The sequence below is a fragment of the Silurus meridionalis genome, chromosome 15 (assembly GCF_014805685.1).
Source record: "Silurus meridionalis isolate SWU-2019-XX chromosome 15, ASM1480568v1, whole genome shotgun sequence".
Taxonomy (NCBI): Eukaryota; Metazoa; Chordata; class Actinopteri; order Siluriformes; family Siluridae; genus Silurus; species Silurus meridionalis.
The window spans coordinates 7,703,685-7,730,445 of NC_060898.1; the positions used below are offsets into that span (position 1 = coordinate 7,703,685).

The 26,761-nt window shown below is 36.3% G+C and overlaps 1 protein-coding gene across 1 annotated transcript; it reads right to left on the reverse strand.

The window, feature by feature from the left end:
• Positions 1 to 1,750: 1,750 nt before the first annotated feature.
• On the reverse strand, positions 1,751 to 20,782 carry thbs4b (thrombospondin 4b). The gene is made up of 22 exons (XM_046868691.1): positions 20,476 to 20,782; positions 16,736 to 16,933; positions 16,289 to 16,575; positions 15,622 to 15,724; positions 15,359 to 15,441; positions 15,208 to 15,259; positions 14,733 to 14,881; positions 13,806 to 13,943; positions 11,936 to 12,013; positions 11,565 to 11,717; positions 11,206 to 11,310; positions 11,007 to 11,114; positions 10,607 to 10,766; positions 10,271 to 10,389; positions 9,965 to 10,017; positions 9,489 to 9,682; positions 7,912 to 8,090; positions 5,449 to 5,497; positions 5,072 to 5,268; positions 4,749 to 4,922; positions 4,264 to 4,402; positions 1,751 to 2,138 (listed from the first exon to the last, which is right to left on the reverse strand). Exons 1-22 carry the CDS (start codon positions 20,552 to 20,554, stop codon positions 2,080 to 2,082), a joined length of 2,856 nt encoding a protein of 951 aa, XP_046724647.1. The 5' UTR covers positions 20,555 to 20,782; the 3' UTR covers positions 1,751 to 2,079.
• Positions 20,783 to 26,761: the final 5,979 nt, after the last annotated feature.

Below are 26,761 nucleotides of genomic sequence, written 5' to 3' on the forward strand. Positions count from 1 at the left end.
CATTGTCCCATCTGCAGCATTGTCCCATCTGCAGCATTTTCCCAGCTGCATGTCAAAGAGGTATGGCCACTCCAGGAATGAACCTTACATTTCTGTTAGGTCTACAAGTTGAATATTTCCCCTCCAAGAGGTAGGACTAATAAATTATCAGGCTATGGTATGTAACTGAGATTCAATCACCTATGTTTATTTTAAATGTAGTGGTTAATCAGTGTCTGAAGGCTAATTACAGTAGGCTTATGTGAACACACCCCTTTACATTGATGAACACTTGTACAACAAATGCAGCTTCAGCATATTTCACAATCTAAATAGGTGTTGTACTTCAATTTATTTAGATTTAAAGATATCTTTTCATCATGGAAATTAAATGTGAAATAAGTGAGAGCTTTAATAATTAGGCTGATGCTTTGTTCTGCTTTGCCTTTAGGAGAGAAGGACACATGCCTTATGTTTTACTTTCAGGTGTGCTCAGCCATCATGGGTCCACCAATATACTGTAGGTATGTATTTGAATACAATTATTTGCTATTTGTGGAACAAATTTTGGCTAGTTCCCTTCTTCAGTTTTTTTATGAATGCATCTCCATCTGGTATTTTGACAGAGCACACCATCTGGGCAAAACAACTGGAGACATCAATTGCCTCGATTATCTCCTGGCAAACTATATTGTCCTGATTAATCAAGTAAACACAAATATACTGTTTATGCTGTTCTTCATTTGATCCACTAAAACAGCTCAATGTTTTATATATCAGTAGTTGAGCTTGAGATCTAAACAGGTAGTAATTAGATGTTTTTTTGGATCCCGCTACATGTGTGGAGTTTTGACATTGGACCTCCTGGAGTGTTTAAAGGCTCTGGCACGGAGAAGCTGATGCTGGATCTGTGGTGATCACAAATGCTGAGCTCATAAAACTCGGAGCTACTAACCATATAGACTGTATAAGACTGCAGAAAGAACATCACTTATAATCTTATACTCCAGTAATCATGTTAGTTCTCACTGTCCAGTGTTCTTTATTGTTGAAAGATTTATGATCAAACTCTTGATGTCACCCAGATGAGGATGGGTTCCCTTTTTGAGTCTGGTTCCTCTCAAGGTTTCTTCCTCATAACATCTAAGGGAGTTTTTCCTTGCCACAGTCGCCACGGCTTGCTCATCAGGGACAAATTCACACCATTCACCATCACTGTTGATTTGTGTAAAGCTGCTTTGAGACAATGTCTGTTGTGAAAAGCGCTATACAAATAAACTTGACTTGACTTGACATGTTTTTGTAATCATTTGTACTTATTTATTTCTTGTGGCATTAAATCCACATGTTGTTTATTACAGTAAATGTGTTTTTTTTGTATCTTACACAAATCTACATCATTATTATTGTTATGATGATGATGATGATTGAGTCTTTTTAAGTCTTAAGTGCTTAAAAACACATTGTACTTTTGTTTTGATTAATGTAGTAAATGTGGTTATATCTTTGGGTGTATATCACACATCTATAAAATCATATGATGATGATGATGATGATGATTTATTATTATTACTACCCTAATATTAATTGAGAATAGGTGAGAATACACCATAATTGCGACCCTGGTAAATCACAGGGCACCATGTTTACACATACTGTATATTTACACACGCATTCACACCTGGAGGAAACTTACATAGACATTGGAAGAACAAGCTCTTTCTGTATAACTTGACAGCTCATTTTAGAAAAAACGTATGTAGTCATCAAATACTGTGAACATTTTACTTTTGGTTATCCCACACTTTAAGAGGAACAAACAGCAGAGATGGCTTGGTTACAGTCAAATTTCAAATGTAAATAAATGATCATGAGTCTAAAGATTTCACTCAGTATGCAGTTTAGACAGACTAATAGGTTCTAATATAAACTGATGAATTATCAAAAGCATACACGTTGTATATACACATATCTTAACCCTACACACATACACTGTGAAGAGACTGGTGTCACGCACACACATGTACACGTCCACTTGGTGGTGTCACACAGATACACAACCTCTTGGCCATGCTTTGAGGTGTGAGATGCATGATGCATTTACAGAGGATACAAGATGGGCTGTGTGCTGAATTCCTGGAAGTCTTCTGGAATAGTGTCTACAAAAAAAGGAACAAAAGCAAAATTAATTTTATATATATATATATATATATATATATATATATATATATATATATATATATATATATATATATATATATATATATATATAGTAAAAGCTTTATACTACAGCATGTCGTATCACAGTAACTTGAATATACAGCCATGCCCATTATTTTTTAGACAATGAGAAAGTTATTGTTATATTAGATTTGAAATTAAATAAGGATCTGGCCTACTGTTTTGTATAGGGTTTTCTGTACCAGGAAAATATTTCTTCTGTCATCTATCAGTTGTTGCCCATGCCTTTTTCCTTAAGCTTATCAGTTAAATAATACATTTTATTAATACAAATCACCAAATAATACTAATTGGTTTTGCTCTATTTCTGATGGTTTGGGTCTAATCTATCAACCTAATGTTGACTTGCTTGACTGGCAGTGACCGATTTACTCGACTTTATATCGCGAGTTTACAGGATGATTTTCCAAATGCAAATGCTACACATGTAATAAACTCTAGACAATTTATTTGCTTACATGTAAGCGGCATCACACACCTGGCGAATAACAGCCAGTTTTCCAATGACCTCTTAAAAGGCCAAAACACAAACAAATGTAAAATGTAATTCCTACAGCATTCACCTAATTTAGATTTAACTATCCTCAAACCAAAATATTCACCATGAGCTCTTATGCATTATGTTATACATCAAAATTACTTTTAATGATTACTTTTATATACATTTTTATTACCATTTAACAGTGGTTGCCAAAATACATAAACCATGTAGTTGAGTTAAAGTAGAAATACACTAGGTAAAATATTACTCCAGTACAATTAAAAGTGCTTCCCTTTAAACTTTTTATTTAAGTAAAATTACAAAAGTATTTTCCTTCAAATGTACTTAAGTATGAAAAGTACTATGATTTATAATGACTATACACCAATCAGGCATAATATAGCCACTGATCAGGCATAACATTATGACCGCCTGCCTGATATTGTGTTGGTCCCCCTTTCGATGCCTTAACAGTCCTGACCCTTCGAGCATCAACAGCATTAACAGGAGCTCGTCTGTTGGATTGGACCACACGCACACGGGCAGCATTCGCTTCCAACATGCATCAATGTGCCTTGGCCTCTAATGACCCTGTTGCGAGTTCACCACTGTTCCTTCCTTGGACCACTTTTGATAGATACTGACCATTGCAGACCGGGAACATCTTACAAAAGAGCTGCAGTTTTGGGACTGCTCTGACCCAATTGTCCAGCCAGCACAATTTGTCCCTTGTCAAACAGATTTTTTGCTTCTGCCACATCAAATGTTTACTTTCTTCCTACTATATCACACACACTAACATGTGCCACATTGACACGTAGATAATCAGTGTTATTCTCTCACTGGTCCTAATGTTATAATGTCTTAATATGCCCGGTTGGTGTAATGTCCTGTTATCATTTTTGTTAAAAACTCCTGCTTAAACAACTCAGTTTATGTGACTCCAAGACTCCAATGTTACTCTTAGCCCACCAATCTATTAATAGAATGATATTTATTAGTCAAACACTGATTGATATCTATTAATATTATCATGAACCCAAAACTTTCTTTTCAACAACAAAAAAAAAGGCCATGGGTGTTGTGGGAAGTTAGAGTAAAGAGTTTTTTCATCATTTATTACTCTCTTTTGCTTTACACTGATGCTGAACATATGTCCGTGCTAAGTAGATGCCGCCAAGTGGCAATCAAAACAAGTTCAAAACAGACCGCACGCTCTACCCTGATTGATGGCATCCTGTATGCTTGACCAGCATACAGCATTTCTGTCCACCACTGTCATTTAATATTGTCATTATTCAACTATTTGACTGTGTTTGTGGTATTGTGTGTATGCTTCTATTAGGGTTATCAGAAGATTCATATTCGAGAACTCCTTGAGACTTTCAAACTGTTCTACTATCAGTTAAAAGTCACTTTAGATTACATACAGTAAGATGTATCAATGGTGAACATGTGAACATGTCTAAAAGTAAATGTGTGTGTGTGTGTGTGCATGTGTGTGTGCGTGTGTGTGTGTGTGTGTGTGTGTGTGTGTGTGTGTATAAAAGTGTAAATCTCACCGTTGCAGCGGTACTTCAAGTTGGACCATATGATGTTCTCCTGAGAGAAGCAGAACACACCCAGTCTGCCTCCCCTCATTGTCGTGTCGATTGTCACACCAGAGTCTGCTACCAACTTTGTGCCTTCATAGAAACGCACCTACACACACACACACACACACATCATTGTACAAATAGGCTTATCATGCCATTAAAATAGTACAGTGTATGTGGGTGTATGTTCAATATTGTTAAATGAGTTCTATTTGATTCTTCTATTTTCATTGCAATTTGCACAAACTGAAGAGTGCTTCAGAGGTGAAACTTCTAAAGAGCCACTTTTGTAACAATCAACATTCTGGTGACAAACCTGGGGTCAGTTATTTAAATTTATGCTTTGCAGTTTATTTAAGAAGTACTGTTAATGACAATGACAGTTTTAAAGTACACAATAAAATTTACCAAATTGTTCAATATTTCGTTTATTGCTGAACTAGCTTAGCTTACCTAATGTACCCTACTTGTGGACGGTGCTGTAGGTACCAGCGGTAGGACACTTTGTCCTTCCAGCCAACATTACGTGGATCTTTCCAGAGCAAGCGCACCTGATCATTAGTATCACCTGTATGCCAGAGGGAGTTTCTCAAGTGTTCACCAGGACCAGACTTAGACTTCACTGCCTAGGAGATACAGAGAGATAGGACAGGAACATTTTATTTATACACTTATTATAATTGTCATAAATTCTTATATACATTGTATACCATATAGAAGTTTTAGAGTTGCAGATAAAGTGAAGAAGTAGGTTAGATGTCACTTTGTCCCTGACCTTTAGTTGGATACCAGGCTCAGCGACAGCCCTGAAAGGTGTAGCTTGCCAGTATGTCTGCTCTGTTTGCTTCCACATCACCACATAGAAGCTGGAGGAATCTTGATAGCCGAATATGAAGCCAGCGTAGTCGTCATCAGTCACAGTGTTTACGTGGAATGTGCCCTCAAAGTCTACACCACTGAATGCTGTGTAACCTGAAATCGCAAAAGTAGGCCAACTGTGAAAAAGTGTAAAATATTCTGATCTCTGAGCTATACAGATAGGAGATTGTAGGATAAAATGTTCTATTAAAATAACATTTTTCACATGGACTTGAGTAGCTTCAAATAATGGCAGATATGTACAGATGTATGTGTGCATGGATGTGCACATACCCACAGCAAGGCCAGGGTCGCTGTTCATTGTTTGCACAATCTCCATTCCCTGTAACAAAGCACACAAGAGAAAAGCATGTTAGACTAAAAAAAAAAAAAAAAGTCTGAGAATGTGCAGCTGGTAGGTTATGGGCTCCTTGACCTGGTTATTTACAAGCTACAATCCAGCAAGTACACTTAACTAATCAGGCACCCTTTCATTTTAAATGTGCAACAGTTGCTGCAGCCTACTTAAATACTCATCACCACTTCAGTCAGATGTTCTATTACAAAATCTGCACTTAAGCACTTTTTTTTGTACTATGCTATTTTTACTATGTTGCTGCAATATACGTAATGCACATATTTTTTTTAAATAAAATCTTTTTTCGCTGTTTAAGTTGTTCTTTGTTTTTTTATATGGTCCAAATATAGTCATCTGCTAATTACCAACAAAAAGACCATCGATCATATGACAACTACGAAATGGTGTTTGTGAAGCAAAACACGTGCTTCAGCTAACCACATCTTTTTAAAAAAGTGCTCAAAGAGCACCACATGGCAGTGCAACACACAAAGCGCTGTTTGCCCTCTTCTGCATATCTGAGCTCTTGGATGCACTCAAGTGGTTAGTATGTCACTGATTGACATATGAGTTTAACATTCCTCCCACCTATATAGCATGGCCGCATTTGCTCCATTAACTCTCAGCCATGCATGGCTGTGTGTCTTCTGATTATGTAACCCTAGTATAAAGTTTTTAAATAAAATAACATCTGAAAATTCAACTCAATGTGACTAAGAGTAATTCAATTGGTAACACAGTTAACAAATTAACTGCAGATTTTGTTTGCTTAATTCTTGATATTCATGTAATGTAGATCCCACTAAACAATATGTGCTATTGTCATTACTGCTTTCACTAAAGGAAATCATTTTGGCTAGCATTAATTAATTACTGTATTAGTACATTTAATTCATTTATCCAAAATCTGTTTTAAAAAGAACAGAGCCAACATTTAGCAAGGAGTAGGAGTTAATCCTTGGAGGAACCCATATGCATGATTTCATTTATAACTCAGTCACAACAGCACAATCACAACAGTGTTAAATTCTTGACTCTGCATATAAAATTTTTATATTTTACACTAATATTATTATTCATTATCATCATCTATTATCATGTCATTCTTTTTCAGGTTATTGGATACATGCCATAATAAAAACACATAAACCTACTAGCTTCAGATAGTACATGATATAAATGCCAGCTGTCAATAATACAGACTGTTCTAATGCTAATAAACAGGCATTTAGGCAGTAGAACAAATTCACTGAATTAATCAGTGATTATTTTGGCACCAATAAGACAACAATGAGAATGGTATTCTGCGACTGACTGTGACTCTGTAATTAATCTCAAGAGACGAGACTACAATCTGGTGTAGATGATTCTTATGATAATCATGATAACGTTTTTTTGTAAGTGGATATATCCTTTTAATTCCTTTTTAGTGTTTTCATATTATTTAAATGCAAATAGAATCAATAATAGCAGTTGTATTCAGACAACTAATGTGTTTATGTGTCTCAATGGATTTGGAATACAGTCTTGGTTTTGAAAATAATTTTCTTTGCTGTGAACTTTGCGCTTGATTGAGATTCATGCAAGATACTATTTAGTGTAAGGAAACTTGTAGTTATTAGAAGTATATTGTATATAAAATGTCAAAATATGAACAAGGAATTCTGTGGTCCACACCACACCTACATTAGTGTATTATGCATTCCAGTCCTGATATCAAATGTCCAGAGCCAGTCAGATGTTGCAATTGATTAAAAATTTAATATAATTTTATTTTCATCATTAAATATTTGCAGGACACAGTTATAGAGGTACATATTTTCTTTCTTAGTGCTGCTTGCTTTCTCTAATCTCCTTTGAGCACTCCTAAATACTTGTCTATTCAAAAGTACTCATTAGGCAGAGGTATAGATGTAAATGTTCATAATTTCTTGCAATTTAAAAAAACCCAACAATTTCAATTGCCTTTATAAACCGTATATATACACAGGTTATGATTGTGAAAACAAACATTTTGATTGTTATTTTACAACCTGATATAGTATGTTTCTAGTTTTGATCCAATTGTATAAAAAGATGTATTCTTGTTCCACCAAAAATAAACTATATGAACAAAAGTATTGGGACAGCTATATTTGTTTCTTTTGCAAACTGTTAACACAAAATTGGAGGCATACAATTGTATAGGAAGTCTCTGGATTTGGTAGAATTGTCATTCTTGAACTTAAACCCACTTGAACTAGGAGACCTAAACCTGTTCCAGCATGACAATGCCCCTATACACAAAGCCAGCTCCATGAACATATGGTTTACATGGGTTGGAGTAGAAAATCTAAAGTTGCTTGCTATATAGCTCTGACCTCAACCCTATTAATGTCCAAAACAAATTGCTACTACACCTGGTTGAGAACCACCCAGTTGGGATCAATTTGGGCGTCGCCCTCAGGGTCCAGTACAACAGTCTGATATGCCCTGAAGTCTGTCAGTGTGATCTCAGCATTCTCTGGACAATTGTCAATCCTGTCGATGACCTTGTCTTGGTCAAAATCTGACTCACAAATGTCACCTACATTGTCATCTGTAGACATGAACAGAAATAGAACAGGTTAGTGCAAAATGCTCTTCTTGATACCTCTGTAGGACATTTAAAAAAGTATATTTCCTTTAGAAATGGTTCTGTACACAGTATACAGTACATAGACACAGTATATTTGCACTTATATATGCACTCTGCCTATGCTTGCAGAAATGTATTAGATATAGTTCTGATTACTTGCTACAAAATAAGATCTTGGCAGCTGTGGAGTAATTGTAAACGCAATTTAGTGTAAAAGAAACATTACCCTGCGACACTGTTATTAATTGTCCTGTCTACTGCTCCTTCTCCACTGAAAATGAAATTTAAAAATGTATGTGAGTTTGAATGAGGATATGCTTTAATATACTTTCAGAAGATTAATAGTGGTTAAATGGCTGAGTCAAAGTTCTTAGACCTAAACCCGATTGGAAATCTGTGGCATGGCCTGAAAATTGCAGTCCACCAATGTGCTCTATCTAATTTAGAAGAGAAAAATTGCATTTAAAAATAAAAAAAATTGGAGAGGGCCCATGGAGCGAGAACTCAAAGCTGCTAGTGTTAGAAAACAAAAGTGCAGTATGAATTGGCTGTAGAGGAGTCAATAACTAAATACACTAAATAAACAGCAAACCATTTTAAAAATGAAAATCATTTAGAAGTAAAAAATGTAACAGAGCCACTGCAAAAGCATATGGCCAATACAACAACTTAGAATGTCCTGAAATTTTAAACACCATTGTACTGACATACATTAAACAGGTGAGCCAATAGTAGAATGAAGGTATCATAATACACTATTTGAAGAAGGCTTAAAGTACAGAAATATAGTGACTAATTCAATTTAATATTTACTGATGATGTTATTGAACTTAATCTACAAAAGCTGGCAATTTACAGAGAATTACATTCAAATTATTTGGAAGGAACTCCACCAAGCACCAAGACAGAAATACACTGCCAACACAATGACCATCTTCTTCAGAGGGGAGAAAAGTTGTTTTAGACTGGCCAAGTCAATCACTAAACACTAAACCTAGTTAGGTAAAAAAAAAAAAGTTTGTAAAAATGTATTAACAAATCTACATGTAAATATCAGGACATGTAAGCTAAAATGATCATCTTTTGTCTCAAATTCATCTTTTGATACTAATCTCAAAAGCCTTTACATTTTAATCAGCCTAACTCTTTAGCTAGATTAAGCTATATGCACTTAGTATGGAGAGTAATTGGACAACATAGATCTGATTCCCCTTTTTTCCTTACCATGCCTTTTACCATTGAATTGAGCATGAATGGTAGAGGGCATGGTAAAGACAAAATTTAGCTAAAATTTTTAGCTTTTAATGTGGACTGAGAATGTCAGGGAACTTGGGTTGGGTTTGGCAAATATGCACTCACTGTTGTCATCTGTTTGGTCAGGGTTGGGTACCAGACGGCAATTATCAGGGCCTGGGGGAAGGAAGTCGGGGATGCCATCATTATCGTCATCATCATCACACTCGTCACCCAGTCCATCTTTATCTGTGTCTAGCTGGGAGCTGTTTATCACCAATGGACAGTTGTCCTTTGAATCCTGATGTCCGTCACCATCGCTGTTTAGGAGGGGTTTAAAAATAATAATGTAAGATGGCATACACAGTCACTCAACAGGGAAAAAGAAAATAGAGTCACATCTAGATTGACACATTGCTCATGTGTAGGCTACGACTGACAATATATAAGTTGATACAATAAAGGAAGCTTTCTCTTCATTTTAAATCTGTGATAAAAAATTTTGTGGGACATGGTAAAGTAGCTATAAACAGAAATCTTTTGGTAGTTTAGGCATTAAGAATAAAGAAACATTTTTTGAAAAGATTAATAGTTTTCCATACCTGTCTTGATTTGTGTCACAAGAATCTCCAACAAGATCATTGTCAATATCTGACTATAAAAAAAAGGAATAGAAAAACCAAACTGAGAAGTGATTTCAATAATATGTGAGAAGAATGTGAGCTATTTATGCAGTATAAATGGATTAATACTAGCTTGGTAACAAGAATTTCAAAATGGCAGATTTAAGGTGTAGTTTTTATTTACAGATATTTTGAGAATACTGTGTTGAAAGTGAAAAGAAAAATTGGATTTTTAAAAATTCTGTGATTTCTGTAGAAAGATTGTGTGCTTTGGGATAATCATGCCTGATTGGGGTTGGGAATATCAGGGCAGCTGTCACAAGCGTCTCCCACTCCGTCACGATCTCGGTCCTGCTGGTCCCGATTTTTTACTCGTTGACAGTTGTCCAGGAAGTTTTTAATACCTGTGAGCCAGTTACAAAACACACAAGAAGCTCAGTATCCATCCATCTATCTATTAATTTTAAATATTTTTGAATAATAAAAAAATTAACCAGAAGAACTTAAAGGTGAAGTAAAGTTTAGGATTCTGTTTAGGCATAGCATTATTATAATAATTCTTCAAGATCTTCACAAGATGCCTATGTGTGTTTGTATGTGGGCAGCCATTCAGTTTCTTACCGTCTCCATCCATGTCATCATCACATGCATCCCCAAGGCCATCTAAATCAGTGTCCAGCTGGTCTGGATTCTCAATGGTAAGGCAGTTATCGCATGCATCACCATGGCTATCCTTATCACTGTTTATCTGATTCACATTCCTCTTCAACCAGCAGTTATCCTAGTGCGCACACACACACACACACACACACACACACACACACACACACACACACACACACACACACACACACACACAATTAATTAACTCACAATGGGTCAGATGTATTTATTAGCAAAATAACTGAAAGTTCAGAACAAGCTGTAATACCATCTGTTGATGTGCTAAGATTGGCAAAAAAATTTAAACATAGGACTCATGCTCATCTGCAATAAAAAAAAAATATTTTAGGTAGGTAACCTGCTCATTCAGTATTCCGTCTCCATCAGCATCTGGGTCGCACGAATCACCGTATCCATCTGAATCGGCATCTTCTTGTCCTGAATTTGGCACCATAACACAATTGTCCTGAAACACACACAAACACACACATTTAACAAACTGGCATTATCACATGTCTCAGTCTACCACAGTTATCTAGCATAATCTGCATTGCTACCTTTTTGCAGGTGGGATCTCGGCAGCGAAGCTTTTCATCTGGGTACCCATCAATGTCAGTGTCCTTTCCACATAGATAACCATTTCCTGCCCAGCCAATTCCACACTGGAAAACACACACACACACACACACACACACACACACACACACACACACACACACACACACACACACACACACACACACACACACACATATTTAAAAACAACTCAGTTTTGATGTAGGTTTAGGTATGTGGTCATGGCATAGAATTTGGGCCTGATGACACCATTGTGTCTAGTAGATAATGTAATATATTTTATCAGTACCATTTAGTGTATGTTTGTGTGTATGTTAGTGTGTGTTAAGTACTTTGTTACCTGGCAGGTGACAGTGCCATCTCGTTCCTCAGTGCATTGCGCATTTGGATCACAAGGGTTCTGCAGCCGATTTCCACAACTCTTCTCTGGTTTACAGCCTCTCACTTGGTCACCTGTGAATCCTGTTTTACAACCTCCACAGCGATATGATCCCTACAGACACACACACACACACACACACACACACACACACACACAAACACACACAGAGTATAGTATTATCCATTTGACACTGCATATATCCACATCTAGTAAACAAGCTAAATATAAGGCTTTGTCCTAAGACTTATTTACTAAAATAATTTAATGAAAACATTTTATATCTCTGCTACATCAAAATGTTACAAAAGGGGAAGATTAGCAGCTGTTACCATAGAGTTCAGGCAGACTGAATTTTCAGTGCAACCTCCATTATTTGGCCCGCTGCACTCATCAATGTCATCACACACCTGTGGTTAGAACATGAACAAAAAAAATAGTTATAGAGTTTTTCTCAGATCATCCTTAATATGTCCAAACTGGTAACTTTCTTTCGGCTTCTCCTATTAGGGGTCGCCACAGCGCATCCTCCGCACGTTTGATTTGGCACGTTTTTACGCTGGATGCCCTTCCTAACGCAACCCTCCCCATTTATCCGGGCTTGGGACCGGCACTGAAAGTGGCTGGGGTTGGTTCCCTGACTGGGAATATGTCCAAACTAGTAAGTGCATTTAATACAAACAACAAAATAAATTGCATTTCTTGCAAAAGTCTGTACTTTTCTCAAAATCCTTATATCATGTTTCAAAAGTAAGTATGTTGGTCAATAAACATATCAACAAACACGATAATCAAAATGGTAAGTCATGTTATCAATATGACAGCGGCACGGTTTTAGTATTTCCTGATGTAAACTATTGTTTGAATTACAATGATTGAAACTGCATTAATTTCAATAGCATTGAAATGAAATAGCATTGCTGCTATATAGTATATATACATTTCAACAGCACACATTTATATATTACTGTATGTGTGATAATGATTGCAAGAGAACTGAGCTCTTTTTTTTCACTGTTACAATTTCTACTTTACTGTACTAATGTTTGTTTGTTTCTTGGTTGTTTATCTGCTTCTAAAAATTGTAATTCTGTGTTTTGCTCTCTCTATAAATGCTCACCAATTCACGAGATTCACCTTTTACCTATTTTAGAGAACTAGTTGATCATCGGTTGATCCGATGCAGTACACTCCCCCTCATTTGTGAAATTCAAAATTCATTTACAAAATTCATCAATTCAAGACACATTAAATAAAAAGGTTTAATAGAAAATTAAGCCTGAAAATGGCACTTGCATTCAATGACTTATGCAATGAACTGATGACCAGATGTTTTGGGTGGTTGAGACTATTCAGGTGAATACCAGTATAATATATTTTGATCAACACCAAATAAACAATTGATAATGTAGGAAACACCAGACAATTGTACACAATCAATTAAGTGAATGTGCGGAAACATTGCAATTTGTTCAAAGGAACAAGAATTCCTTTTATAATGTGCACAAGTAACTACATGATGTGAAGATTGAACAAGTAGTTTTGACAATTTCATTTCTGAACTGTAACAAAACCAAGAAACACAACAAAAACATGTAAATACACTTACATGGGAATACACTTGTGGTGTGAATTCTTTAGGTGTAAAAATCTTTATTTGTATCATTCCTCAAATATTATTATATATTTTGATATTTGGATTTAAGTCGAATTTAACTTAATATGAAAGCTATGTCAGATTTCATCAATTACAAGTTGCAAGTTCAAATTGAACACAAGATTAAACCTAAAGTGGGCATGGTTTAATTTATACATGATTAACTATTGTTTTGAAATAGAAATATGCACACATTTATTTTATTGTACATTTTTATTTTAATGTAATCTAAATCTAATGCATTTAGTCTGATCCAATTTTCACAACATATATGCAAACCACCATGACCCTCATTATGCAGTTACTAAGGACTACTAAGTGTAAATTAACCTGGCCTTTTTATTTAAGCTTTGTTTCTGACAGATCGCTCGCCCCCACATGAAAGTAAAAAAAACGTGTGAAATTTTTTTTGTCACATCCCACGAATACCAGTCCCAGTGCACAGCTTTAGTCATAACCAGATGCCCTGTGAGCATTTCTGGCAAGCTTGATCTGTTCAGTTTGTAATGTAATTCTATCTGGTTACATCCCTAATATATACAGACCTGTTTGTGTGTCTGGGCAAAAGCGGCTCCAACACCTTCCACTGCTTGGCCAGAGTATCCGTTAGGACATGCCTCACAGCGAAATCCTGGAGCTGTGTTTACACATTTCACACCTGGGAAGCAGGGGTTAAACTGGCACTGTAAAACACACACACACACACACACACACACACACACACACACACACACACACACACACAAAGGGTTCATATACAGAAATTTTTCACAAATTAATTTGACCATGGGGTAAAAGAAATGTACATTTAATAATTAATAATAATAATTAATGAATAAAAACCCTATAGCCTTAAAATGTTCTAGTAATTGGGTCAGTTTTAAGAAAATCATACAACAAAAAAGATTTGTATGTGCTTTTTGAAAATCCCATTCCACTTTTAGTCCCCATTTGATGTTTTAATAACCTCCACTCTTTTAGGAAGATGTTCCACTTGACTTTGAAATGTGCTTGCGGAGGTTTGTGCTCATACAGCCACAAAGGCTTTAGTAAAATCAGGTACTGATGTAGGTGAGGTGAAGAAGCCTGGGGGGGCCATCAAAGTTCCAATTTATCACCTTGGTGTTCAATACGGTTGAGTTCAGAGCTCTATACAAAGCAACTTAAGATCTTCCACTCCAACCCATGTAAACCATAGCTTCAATGAGCTGACTTTGTGTACAGAGGCTTAATAATGCAGGAGCAGGTTTGGGGCTTTTAGTTCAAGCGAAGGGGAAATCTAATGTTACCGCATCCAAAGACATTCAATGCAATTGTGTAGCCCAAGCTTTATGGTAACAGTTTGCAGAAGAACCAGATATGGCTGGAAAAGTCAGGTGTCCCAATACTTTTGTCCACATAACATATACTGTATATAACGTATATATCTGAAAAATCAACATTTAGTCAAATTTGGCGGAACCGTCATTTACCTCATCAACATCATCACAGCTGTAGCCATCTCCGGTGTATCCGTCCGGACAGGGGCCACACTCCACCCCTTCCCCTGTCTCGATACACATGTCAGGACGGAAACACACACCAGGTGCACACTGCTGCTTTACTGTTGTACCCTCCAACCCTGCAACACAATCACCCAGATGTGCATGTTCATTACAAACAGTCACTTATTATAACAAAAAAAGCTAAACAATGATCTTGCAATTTCGAACTGATTATTTTTTCTGGGTTCGTATTATTTTTGTCTAAAAAAAAATTATATCATGTCTGTTTGAGTCAGAAAAACACTTAGCAAAATTAGGCCAAAAAAATAGTCTTGCTGCTAGTTCTTTGGGCTAATGTGACTTGTGGTTAGACCATTTGGTTGCCATATGTGGAGGCAAATGTTAGGGTCGGCTGGTTGATTCTCTAAACATACCCAACCTTTTGTTTAGAAAAATGTCTTACCACATGCTTGACACTCTGAGATTGTGTTTCTGAGAAAGGCAGTCTCTTTCACCTGCGAATCCAAATAAATAAGGTTCAGAATCAAAGAAAATCAAATGTGGCAAACATCATACAATATAACTAAAGAGTATGGACCCAAATAATGCATTACCTGTTGAACAAGCACATCCTTTAGCTCATTTATGACTTTGGTGAGCTCCAGCATCTGATTGGTCAGTTGTTTTGTATTGAGCCCTGAAAAAAATTTACATCAGAAACATCTAAACACACACATTTACATCTAAAACTCCAAAGGTTATATTTGGTGGTAAAGAAAGTATTGGAAATAACCCCATCATTGTTAATTATATTAAAAAATCTGTTATATAGATAGGTATTATGTTCTTAGGTAATTCAGTTTTGATTAGAAACTACCTAGTGTCTGTACAGAGTCGCTTTGGTGGGTATGGCAGCCCTGCAGTGAGGCAACATTCTCTACTGAATCACCATAAGCCAGTTTCAGCTCCTCCAGCTCTTCCTGTAAAACAGTGAACCAAAAACATAATTGTAAAGAATGTATATGCAGTTTCATGATATATGTGATAAAAATGTGGTCTAACTGAATGTGATTACTGTGACACTAGGTGATTATGGACCAAATCCCAGCAGTGCAAATCCCAGTATATTAGACTTTTCATAACAGCCTGTCTCTCCTGTCTCTCCTTTGTCTGATGTTTTATGTTAAAATCAACTGAAGCTTTGGCTTTGTACCTGCATGATTTTTTTGCAAAGTGCTGCTGCCACATTAATGATTGTATAATAGCATGAGTGAGCAGATGTAAATGTGTTTGTATTAAAATTGCGGTAAGGATATTTAAGACAAAACCTTTTAAAGCTGTAAGTATCACTTTAGGAACACTTCACTTGCACAGCTAATGAAGTGTCCAAGCTTTCTTGTTTCTCTCATAACTTTGTTTAACATTCACTTCATTAAACCATTTGTTTTTTAGTATACTGCAGGTAATCCCTGAACAGTATATACATGTAAAAAAGGTGCATACACACTATTTGTGTTGCCATATGTTAGTTTCTTTGTACTTACCTGTGCTTTTTTTTGCATAGTTTTCAGCTCCACACCCTGGTTATTATTTATCCCATTGAACACTGCTGGCAAATCTCTTAGTGTCTCCACCAATCGGCAGTCCAAATGCAACTCAACCCCTGGAACCGGTAACGTTGCCTGGCCAGGTGGAAAAGACCCTTGGTTGTATGGCACCTCCAGGCCCTTCAGATGAAAAAGAAGGTGGTGCTTCTCTCCATCTGCTAGTTTGAGGTTGTTAAAGGTGACCGTGGCTATCCTGCCATCAATGCGCAGGTAGCGCAGCAAAGCTAGTCATACAAGCAGAAAGCAAGATAAATGGGACTGAAATAGATAAATGGTTATAACAGCAAACTACTTCAGCTCTTCCATTGAGAGTCAGCAATGCAAACATGATTCTAAAGTTACATAAACGTTTGAAATTATATACATATGCTGAAGAAAGCTTACCTCTGTTTAGTTTACCCATAATGGTGAACTCAAAGTATTTGCTGTTGTCTTGTGGATTATAAAGCCCAAAAACTGTGGTTCCAGTTCGGGGTTGCAGGCGGAATGTTGCAAGCAAGAAGAGCTCAGTTACTCCCTGTTCTGCTAAACCTCCATGCAGGAGATCTGGCAGACAGTCTGGTGATGCCAGGAGGTTATACACTGGAGAGGTAAACAGTACTTTAAATGTAGGAACAGGAAATTGATACTGTGCTAAATAATGTTAGCCATATGTTGTTTAGCCAGTTACATATGTTTTTGAACAAAGTGTGTAGCTGCTAAAACAGTGAACCCTGACATTGTCTGTAAAAGTGAACATAATAAACTACACAGATATCCAACATGTACCAAACATAACCAAATTTAATGCAAGGCAGAATTCTAACAGTTCTCCAGGAATGACTGGTAGAAAAGTGGAGAATCTTAGGGAATTTGCAAAACAATTGATGTACCACAGAACAACACAAAAAGTTATGAAACTGGAACATCACAGTAACATCACCAAGAACAGGATGTCCCTCCAAAAGTCATAAAAGGAGGAAACAGAAATTTACAAAAGAGGTTACCAACAGACCTATGAGAACATTAAAGCAGCTAAAGGAATATATGATACTAGATGTCCTGATTATTTTCCGCACTGGAGAACATTCTCTGATATTCTTCACATATCTGGGTTATGGGGTAGAAGGAAGGACTTTCTCACAAAAAAAATATCCAAACTTACCCAAAAACATGTAGAAAAGGTATTATGGTTTGATAAGACCAATTTCAAAAGGTTAGAAAAATTCATAATACCAAAAGCACATCTTAAGCTTTTCTTCAACCAGAACTGGTGCTTTAATCAAGGTAGAGGAAATCATGAATAGTTACAAATTCAGTTATTTTCAGCACCAAAACTTCTGCCAATCAGCAATTATCCAACATAATCAACAAAGAAATGGCTCGACCAAAAGAAGATCAATGTCTTTGAAACACCTAACCAGAGCCGAGACACAAATCCATCTAAAAACCGGTGTGGTGACCCCAGGTAGGCTGTGCACAGAAGATGCCTTACAGTTTTGATGGATCTGAAAGGGATTTTTGCAGAAATAAATTCTGAAAATATTGCCAAGTCAAGTTGCAAGATGTTAATCTGATAGACCCTTACCCCAAAGTGTGTCATGCTAATATCATTTTTGATTTTATTTCTCTAAAAAGGTTTCTGATTGTTTTTTACTTAATGTTTTATATGTTGTAATTTCACATTGTGAGTGGAAAAAGTTCATCATTTTAACTTGGGTGTGTAGACTTTTTATATCCATTGTATGTGCCAGTGTGTACAGGGAAGGGATGTTAAATTTCTTTCTAACCACAAAATATCTTATGATCTCAAACAATGTCTCAAACATTTAGTCACATTTAGTCTTAAAATGTGTTTGTAGAGATTTGTGCACATTCAGCCACACGGCGATTGTAAAGTCAGGTACTGATGTAGGATGAAGAGGCCTGATGTCCATTCAGCGTTCTTATTCATCCCAAAGGTGTTCAATACGGTTGAGGTCAGAGCCCTATATAAGGCCACTCAAGATTTTTTACTCCAGCCATGTAAACCATATTTTGGTTAAGATGGATTTGTGCACAGGGCCATTTAATTCATACTGGAGCAGATTAATTCCTAGTTTAAGTGAAGTAAAAATGTTGGCTACTGCATCCATTGTGTGCCTCCAACTTTGTGTTAACAATTTAGTGATGACCCACATATGGCTGAAAATGTCAAGCATTCCAATACATAATATCCACTGCATCTTAGGTTCATTCTGAGCTATGTCCACATTTAGATACTGTAAGACTTACTTCTAAAAGAGACTTCCATAGTACTTTGACAATCAACATTATTTTATTATGCTGAGTCGTTTACAATATTCTATTAGATCCCTGTGCCTACTTCTCAATTATTTTTTATATCCAGGTGCTACTGAAAGTGAGGTGTTTCTCTCACCACTTTTTTAAGTATTTAAATAAGTTTAGTTTTCAAAGTTTCATTGAGTACAGTATGTACTAACTAAACCTGAAGAGTGTACTGAAAACTAGCTGAGGTAAACCATTAGTAGTAATCTACATTTTAAAGTTCATTCATATTGACTCTTTCAAATAGTCATCTAATTTTACTAAAAAATGATTCACTTATTTCCAGAAGTTAGACGCTTTGACCAGCAGCACCGATGATTTCATAGTTTGAAACTGCAAATACAGATGTCCATTGTTATGGCGGTGGCTATTGGCCATTGACTGTTGGGCCCTGAACAGGGCTGTTATTTATATTTCCTTTTATTGCAGTGAAGGTGTATGTTGAGGCAAGTCCAGCAGCCGAGTTCAGGCACCCGTGTGTTTAGAGAGCTGTACAGCGAAGTCACCAGTGTTAAACTGACATTTAAGCCTAAGCCCCCCTTTTTTTCCCTGTCTGTTAGTGCCATACCTGTGTGCAAGCTTTGGCAAGCCCTCAGATTGTTTCCTCTCATTCATGTTTTTTCATGTGCATGGTCAGAGATTTTTCTACTCATTCCAAAGCTAAAATTATCAAGTTTGTGTTTGTTGCATTGGTTGCTGTGCTGTTGTTGCTGTGCCATTAAATTTATGAGGACCTAATCATTTATAACTACTGTCAGTCTTTGTGCCCCTGGAAGGATGAAAAGCTCACAGGCTTTGAGATCAGGGGCAATAAAAATGCATAGCGGAAGAAGCACATTATGACCGTATCGACTTTCTGTAAATGTAAGATGAATGAGAAGAACAGGAGGTCGACCTGTTGAACCAATTTGAGCTTGGCACCAGCTGCTGTGACCAATCATGAATGTCTACTGCTTTAAGTCAGTTGCACTCAAGATTGTTTGCTTGTAGACAGTTAAAGATCACTAACATGTGTGCTTTGCTTGTGTGTGTGCAATACATCTAAGATCAGATCCAGATGACTATGAAACCCATGGGGTAAAATTGAATTTAATCTCTGATTAGATTTTAACCTGGGCAAATGGCCATATAAACCTGCACACAAGTATTTTTTATTTATTTTTTAATAAAGGGAACACTATGTAAACGTTTTGTGGTCTGGTATAATGTCTGGTTTATGGCACATTGAGGAAGAATATTTGAGGACTACAGTATGTAGGTATGAGGTATCAGTGTCAGCATTTGTATTGGTTGGATTTATTACAAGCATTTAATCTCCTCAATCCTGCAAAAATCATCAGGAGTTCAATCTGCACACAGCTTAGGTCATGTACACAGTTACTGTCTGTCTGTCTGTCTGTCTGTCTGTCTGTCTGTCTCTCTCTCTCTCTCTCTCTCTCTCTCTCACACACACACACACACACACACACACACACACACACACACACACACACAAAATTGGCAGTAACCAAAGCTGAAGCACTTTGATGAAACACAATGATTATATATTGTATAAATGATCACAGTGAAACAAGTTCAGACTATTTGAGGATGGTGAGAGGGATAAAAAGAAAATGAACATCATGAGAAAGAGACACTGAAAGTACCTGAAAGATGAACATGAATGAAATAAGAAACAATTGAATGTATTGTTGTAGCAGGCAATGCAAGGTTTTTGTTAGTTAATTGTAAGTTTTAACATTTGAAATAAATGTTCTATAAAATCTAATGTAAATATAATATACTATAATAGTTTAATAGGATTAAAGTGTACTCACCGGTTGATTCAGCATCCACGGCTGAATTTAAACTGAGAATTACAGATATGGCTATGAGAATCTGCATTCTCCCTGTCATCTTTCACACACACCTGTGTGTGTGTTGTCTGTCCTTTGAAGTCTCTAAGCTTGACCAGTCTTTATGGTTATGTGACCTAAATATCAGTAACTGTCCATGCAGTGATGATTTCCCCTGCAGTTCTCTGCTCCCCTTCAAAGTTCCCTCGAAGTGTCTCTAAGGGAGAAAAGAGTGGGTTATGAGCTCCTGTGTGTATTTAATGGTGTGTGTGTGTGTGTATGTATGTGTGTGTGTGAAAAGAATGAGGTAATGGGTTGTCTATCACACTAGGGCAGCTGTTATGGGTGGAGTTATGAGTTTAACAGGCGGACCCATGCTGTGGAGGTGGAGCCAGGATTGGCTACCTTGAGTGGTGTCTGCAATTGTTTTGGCAAACTTAAGATGCGTTCATTTGTTTCCCATAACTCTGTCCTTTCTTTATTTCACTGTTCATCCACTTCTCATGTTTATGCATATTTTCATTGCTTTGTCATAGGCAGGTGCTAAAATTGGATTTGATAATAGATCATTTGGGATTTTGAGAAAAAGACTGTGGATTGAGCTGTGATGTTCTGTGAATCTTAGGAACTATTGCAATGTCCTGTGTGATTTCTTAGAAAACATTGTGCAAATGTTGTTCTTATTTAATTATTCACCAGACTGATCTCATTTTTTTATGAGGGAGGTTCAATTACATCTAATAGGTACATAATTTTTGTAGGGAAACGTATGGGAAATTACAAAGAATAATTGCAGCTAATTTTCCATGAGAAACGTATTTAATATTCATAGACTAATGGCCAGTTGTTGGGGCAGTCAGTTAATCAGATTTGTAATCTCTACATCTCACTTATAATTGAGTATTCTAAAGAAAAGTAAAAGAAAAAGGAGTGATTAAAAAAGATGAGTATCAAGTATGAATGAATAAGTCATCAGAAAAAAATATTTTATTGTATATATTAACTTTCAAATGAAATTATTACGTGTACAACTGATATCACTAATCAGAATTTTTTTGGCAACAGTTATGTTAGTTAATCAGTTAATCTACGCGAAGTGAAATGCAATTGTCAACATTACATACAGAAGAGACAAATTGCCAAATGAACTCAGAAGTTAATTCAGTAGCTTGTTATTTTTTTTCGTTTGCTAAATAGCCGCTTACACATTATCCTGAGTGCTACCTACTGAAGCACTTATATTATACACAAAAGCAAATTGCTAACAAGCATTAGTCATCTTACATGCTGAAAATGCCAAAAGATCTGCCTATTTACTGGCTTACTTGTATGTCTTGGCAGATTGGATTTTGAGCCGTGAAATTCAGACACACTCAAGAGTTTATGGTTATCATAATTTACATATTATGACACTTTGGTTTGAAGTATTTAAAACTGAAAATCTAATTACTTGGGCCTGGGATGCTCACTGTCAGGCATTGCTGCTATTAAAGAAAGTGTGGACTTTTGTTACATTTATTTTTTGATGGATGTTGAAATTTGAATGATATTTTATTTCATATTTAAAATTAATCTGAGGGTTAAATGTAGTAGATAAGATGTTGGTTTTCCTCTTAAAAGTACATGAGTCCTTTCCAGCACCACCAAGCACCAGCATCACTTTGACTCTTGTCAAAGACTCTAAACTCTTCAATTGACTAATTGAGATAACTGTAAATCAGTCTGGATGAGGGTGTTTGGCAAATGCTGCAAATGTATTAACTTAGTCTGTAACAGTGACATGTATTCATTTGTTTTATTCTACTAAAAAAATGATATCATACATAGTAGAGCCAGCGTACTGCAATCAGAGTACATGTAATTCAAATGGTTCTACTGTTTTTTCCTGATTACACCACAGACTTGTGAACACAGACTTGTTGGCTTACTGAAAACATAAATGCATGGGGAAAAGCTTAAATATCTTTTTACTGTGGTGCTCCAGTAATAGAGAGTTGATCATTTTTTTAGTTTATTCTATATTCTGACCACTTATTATATTTCCTTGCAGTGGTTAATGACATAATCCCTAGCAGCAGCATATTCTGATGTGGGTGTTCTAGCTCTATTTATGTGTGTGTGTGTGTGTGTGTGTGTGTGTGTGTGTGTGTGTGTGTGTGTGTGTGTGTGCTAGTGTGAGTGGGAGAGAGAGAGAGAGAGAGAGAGAGAGAGAGAGAGAGAGAGAGAGAGAGAGAGAGAGAGAGAAATTATAGTCTTTATTAGGCTGTGCTATGTCATTAAACTCCAGGGCATTGTGGGTATGTCTGGACCCAGGTGGGCTACATTCTGGAATGTTCTGATTCAGTGTGTGTGTGTGTTTGTGTGTGTTTGTGTGTTATATGTAGGTAGCATAACAAGATTTAAGACCTGCCTATATATGTCTAGCTCTGTTGGAACTATCAGTAGATTATCATGAAAATGAGACACACTCACACACACACACACACACACACACACACACACACACACACACACACACACACACACACACACACACACACACACACACATGCACACACAAACAGAATCCTTTTGTTCCCACAGTATAATAGTGTAATAGGATGCTGTCGGCTCACTGCAAGACTACCCTGCTAATGACTATAACATGTGTGTGTGTGTGTGTGTGTGTGTGTGTGTGTGTGTGTGTGTGTGTGTGAGATAGAGAGATAGAGAGAGAGATGCAGAGAGGAAAATGATAGACTCATGCATCTGTGCTTGTTTAAAAAGTAGACTGTATATGTCTTTTACATCATGCTTGAAACACGTATGAGTATATCTTTAAAAGTGTGCTTGTTCAATTATACCACCATGTAGCTTAATATTTGTTACAGTGGTAATTTTAACAGCCCGTGTAATGGAAAAGACAAACTCTTTGAATTTAAAGGACTATGTCATGTTATCCTGCTTCTTAACCTTTGCTTCTAAACCATGCATCAATTTCTGCTCCGATTTCTGCTTGGTCATCAATTTTTCATGTTTCTGGTCCTGAACCATTAAACGGGTGACCAAATCAGTAACTCTGGTCTCTAAGACAGGAAGCACCTGTGTCTAAGTTATTTTTTCTCTCAGATTTCCCATGATATTGTTTTTTTTTTATCTGTATCTTGCTTGGATAATAATTTATCTTTTCCAGGATTTAGGAAAACTGAGCAAAACAAAGTCCAACACAAAGTTCTCATATAACTGTCCAGCTAGTTAACACCATATCACATGAATGAAGCTGACCAATGACAATGGTTGACATGTTGTCAAGGGCACAAACAACATTGAAGACTTTACTAGAGGCAAAATTCTATGGCTACAGAGTTTTCCAGCCTCTAAGAATTAATATTCTTTTTAGCCTAGTCTGTTTTCCCAAACCATTGGACATCCCCTAATGTTCATTATCAGTTTTTTACGACATTTTTTAACAAATGATAATATTCCGAGCCCTGCTTTAGCAGCCTAGTGGAAAAGTGTTGTTATACCAAAATAATCTACACCAACATGATAGAAGCAGCAGTAACATGAAAAGCATGATTCTTCTCACACTCACTGTGTTACATCCAGACAATCTAAAAGAGACATCAACCAGACGACACATCAGAGCGAAAGAATCCCGGTCCCAGTGCATTTCCAAGTCGAACTGTTAAATGTTAAGCAGTTTTATTACCAGTGAAGGTAAACAGACTGACCAGCTCAGTTTCAGTTTGAAACTTTCCACTGTCATCATGACAGTCATGATGTCTCAAATAAAAAAATTAAAAAACTAATCTAGGAAATCCAGAAAACTGAAACCTCTTTTGAGTTTTTTTCTAAATATTAACTGTAATTGGAAAGCCTGTAGGTGGTAGTACTCAATAACAGTTTATATAACAGTTTAATCATGGAAAGAATTTTTTTGTGCTATGGTGCACTAGTGCAATATGTCAGAATAGTGTCCAACAGCAAATAAAGTGTATTCATCTAAATGTGGTTTGTCTGAATGTGACTCTAATTATGTTATAAAAAAAACATTATGACACAAAGTCCATCTTTAATATTTCTAATATTAATTAGTAAAATCATTGAATAAAATGATCGCTCACGAACTATTTATATATAAAGCCACACCACGACTCCACCGCTAATTTGGGAAGGCTTGGCCTAATCAGTTAGGCTTCCAGGAAACCCACACATGATACTGGGCAAATATATTATTACTTTCACGTGCATGGTGTACTAGTAACTTTGTTTTTGATTTGCTCACTATGATTAGTTGATGTTCCTAATCCTGTGCATTAGTTTCTTCTTAATTCTCCTTACAGTGACTCAATCTCAACTTCTTTCCATGTAAAGAAAGACCACAGGATCATAGCCTTGGTGATATCCAGGATGTTTAACATTAAAGCTATGCACAATATTTTTTTTATACTAAACTGTTAACAATTGTCTAGGAAGACGATACATACTCAGTAAAGTATTTTTCTGTGCTGGTCCCATTTCATAATCAAACCTCAAACCATATATCTGATGCCAGCTTCATAATAACAGGATGTTCAAATGGTTTGCATGAAAAAAATTTACTGCATGTGTTTTACTAACAATTTCAAATATCAACCATGGGTTGATATTAAAAAAAAAAAACTATGAAGCTAGCCAACTAGACTATGATCAGTCCTGGCCATTTGTAGGGCACTATAATCCAGCCCTGACCTTTTTTTATGTCAATAGAATCATAGTTGCCTTGCTGTGGGCAATGAAATTCTTTCCTTATGATTCTTACAGTAAGGCTTCAGTATTCACCCTGGTGGATTCTGCTTTTGTAGGTCGAAGTTATGAAAAAAGCATTCTGTAAAAATATTTAAAATTAAAATGAGGTAATCAGTTAGTGCTCACTTCATGTGTTTTTAATAGAAAATTGACCTTGTAAAAAAAAAAAAAAAGCCTTATTTTATTACTTTTATCAACCGTAATGTTTGGTAATTCATTGGTTTATTTATTCGTTTCTCTTTATTAACCACTTTATTCTGGTCAGGGTTGTGGTGGACCCATTGCCTAACTAAGGAAATCATAGGTGGTATTTCTGAACTTTAAAGGCAAAGCATCATCCTCTTTGCATTCAGAACAACCACACATTTTCCACTCTAAAAGCTCAAACACACACACACACACACACACACACACACACACACACACACACACACACACACACACAAACACTGGTATTTTGTGTGTGGATTGTGCCTGGTTATAGAAGATAGAAATCAACAACTGCACATGGGATCCATTGCCTAGGTAATTAGTCTGTTTCTGTGTTCTTTTCACACAGACATGAACGCATTTTGAAGAGTGTGATGGAAAAAGAACAAAGCAGCTCTATGCAGATTAATTTATTTGGCCCAGTCTCAGCTGACTCAGTCACATTTCAATGCATATGATTGAACATAAAGTATGAATACTTCAAAACAGTTGCATCAAGATAATGTAGAATGCGTTTCAATTAATTGTCTTTTCATTATGTTAACATCTTTGCAACATATTTACTGTATGTGTACATCATACATTTGTTGAGGTACAAAACTTGGGTCCATTTTCTTGCATGTGTGTTTGCATGTTGTGTATTTCTAAATAGATTGTAGTGCTCTTGCCAGGCAATCTATTTATTAAAAAATCTTAAAGAACCAAAACTTTTTCTTGATATGACATGTGTGCTATTTGCTTGGATGATGTGTATAAGTGGAGCTGTACAACCAACAGCACACACTTGACCTTTACTTCTAATGTTTTTACAGCTAGTAAACCCACCGTGTACCCAAACTAATTAAGGAAATCTTGCATTTAAAATACTGAACACTTTTGATCCAAAGGTATTTCCTCTATTAGTATTATTTAAGATGATGATAATGATATAAACCATAAATGTAAAAATCTCCATTAGACATTCAATTAAAATGAGATCTGGAAACTGTAAAGCACATAGCATACATTATTTCCATAAACCTTTATTGGGGCATTGTTGTGAGGCACTGTAGGTTCAGTTTGTCTTTCTTGTCAAGACTCCACCCATCAGAAAAAAATGCCAGATTTATCCTGATGCACTATGTCTGGATGGAGTTATCATCACTTGGAAACCACTTACAGCTGCTGAAGATGGCTCCACATGGGCAGCCTAAGATACAGGAGATTGCTGTGGATGGTACCACTTAGAAACCATGAAGATGGCTTTGAACTGCAACTAATCCAAACAGTTTTACTGTGGTGGTTTAGT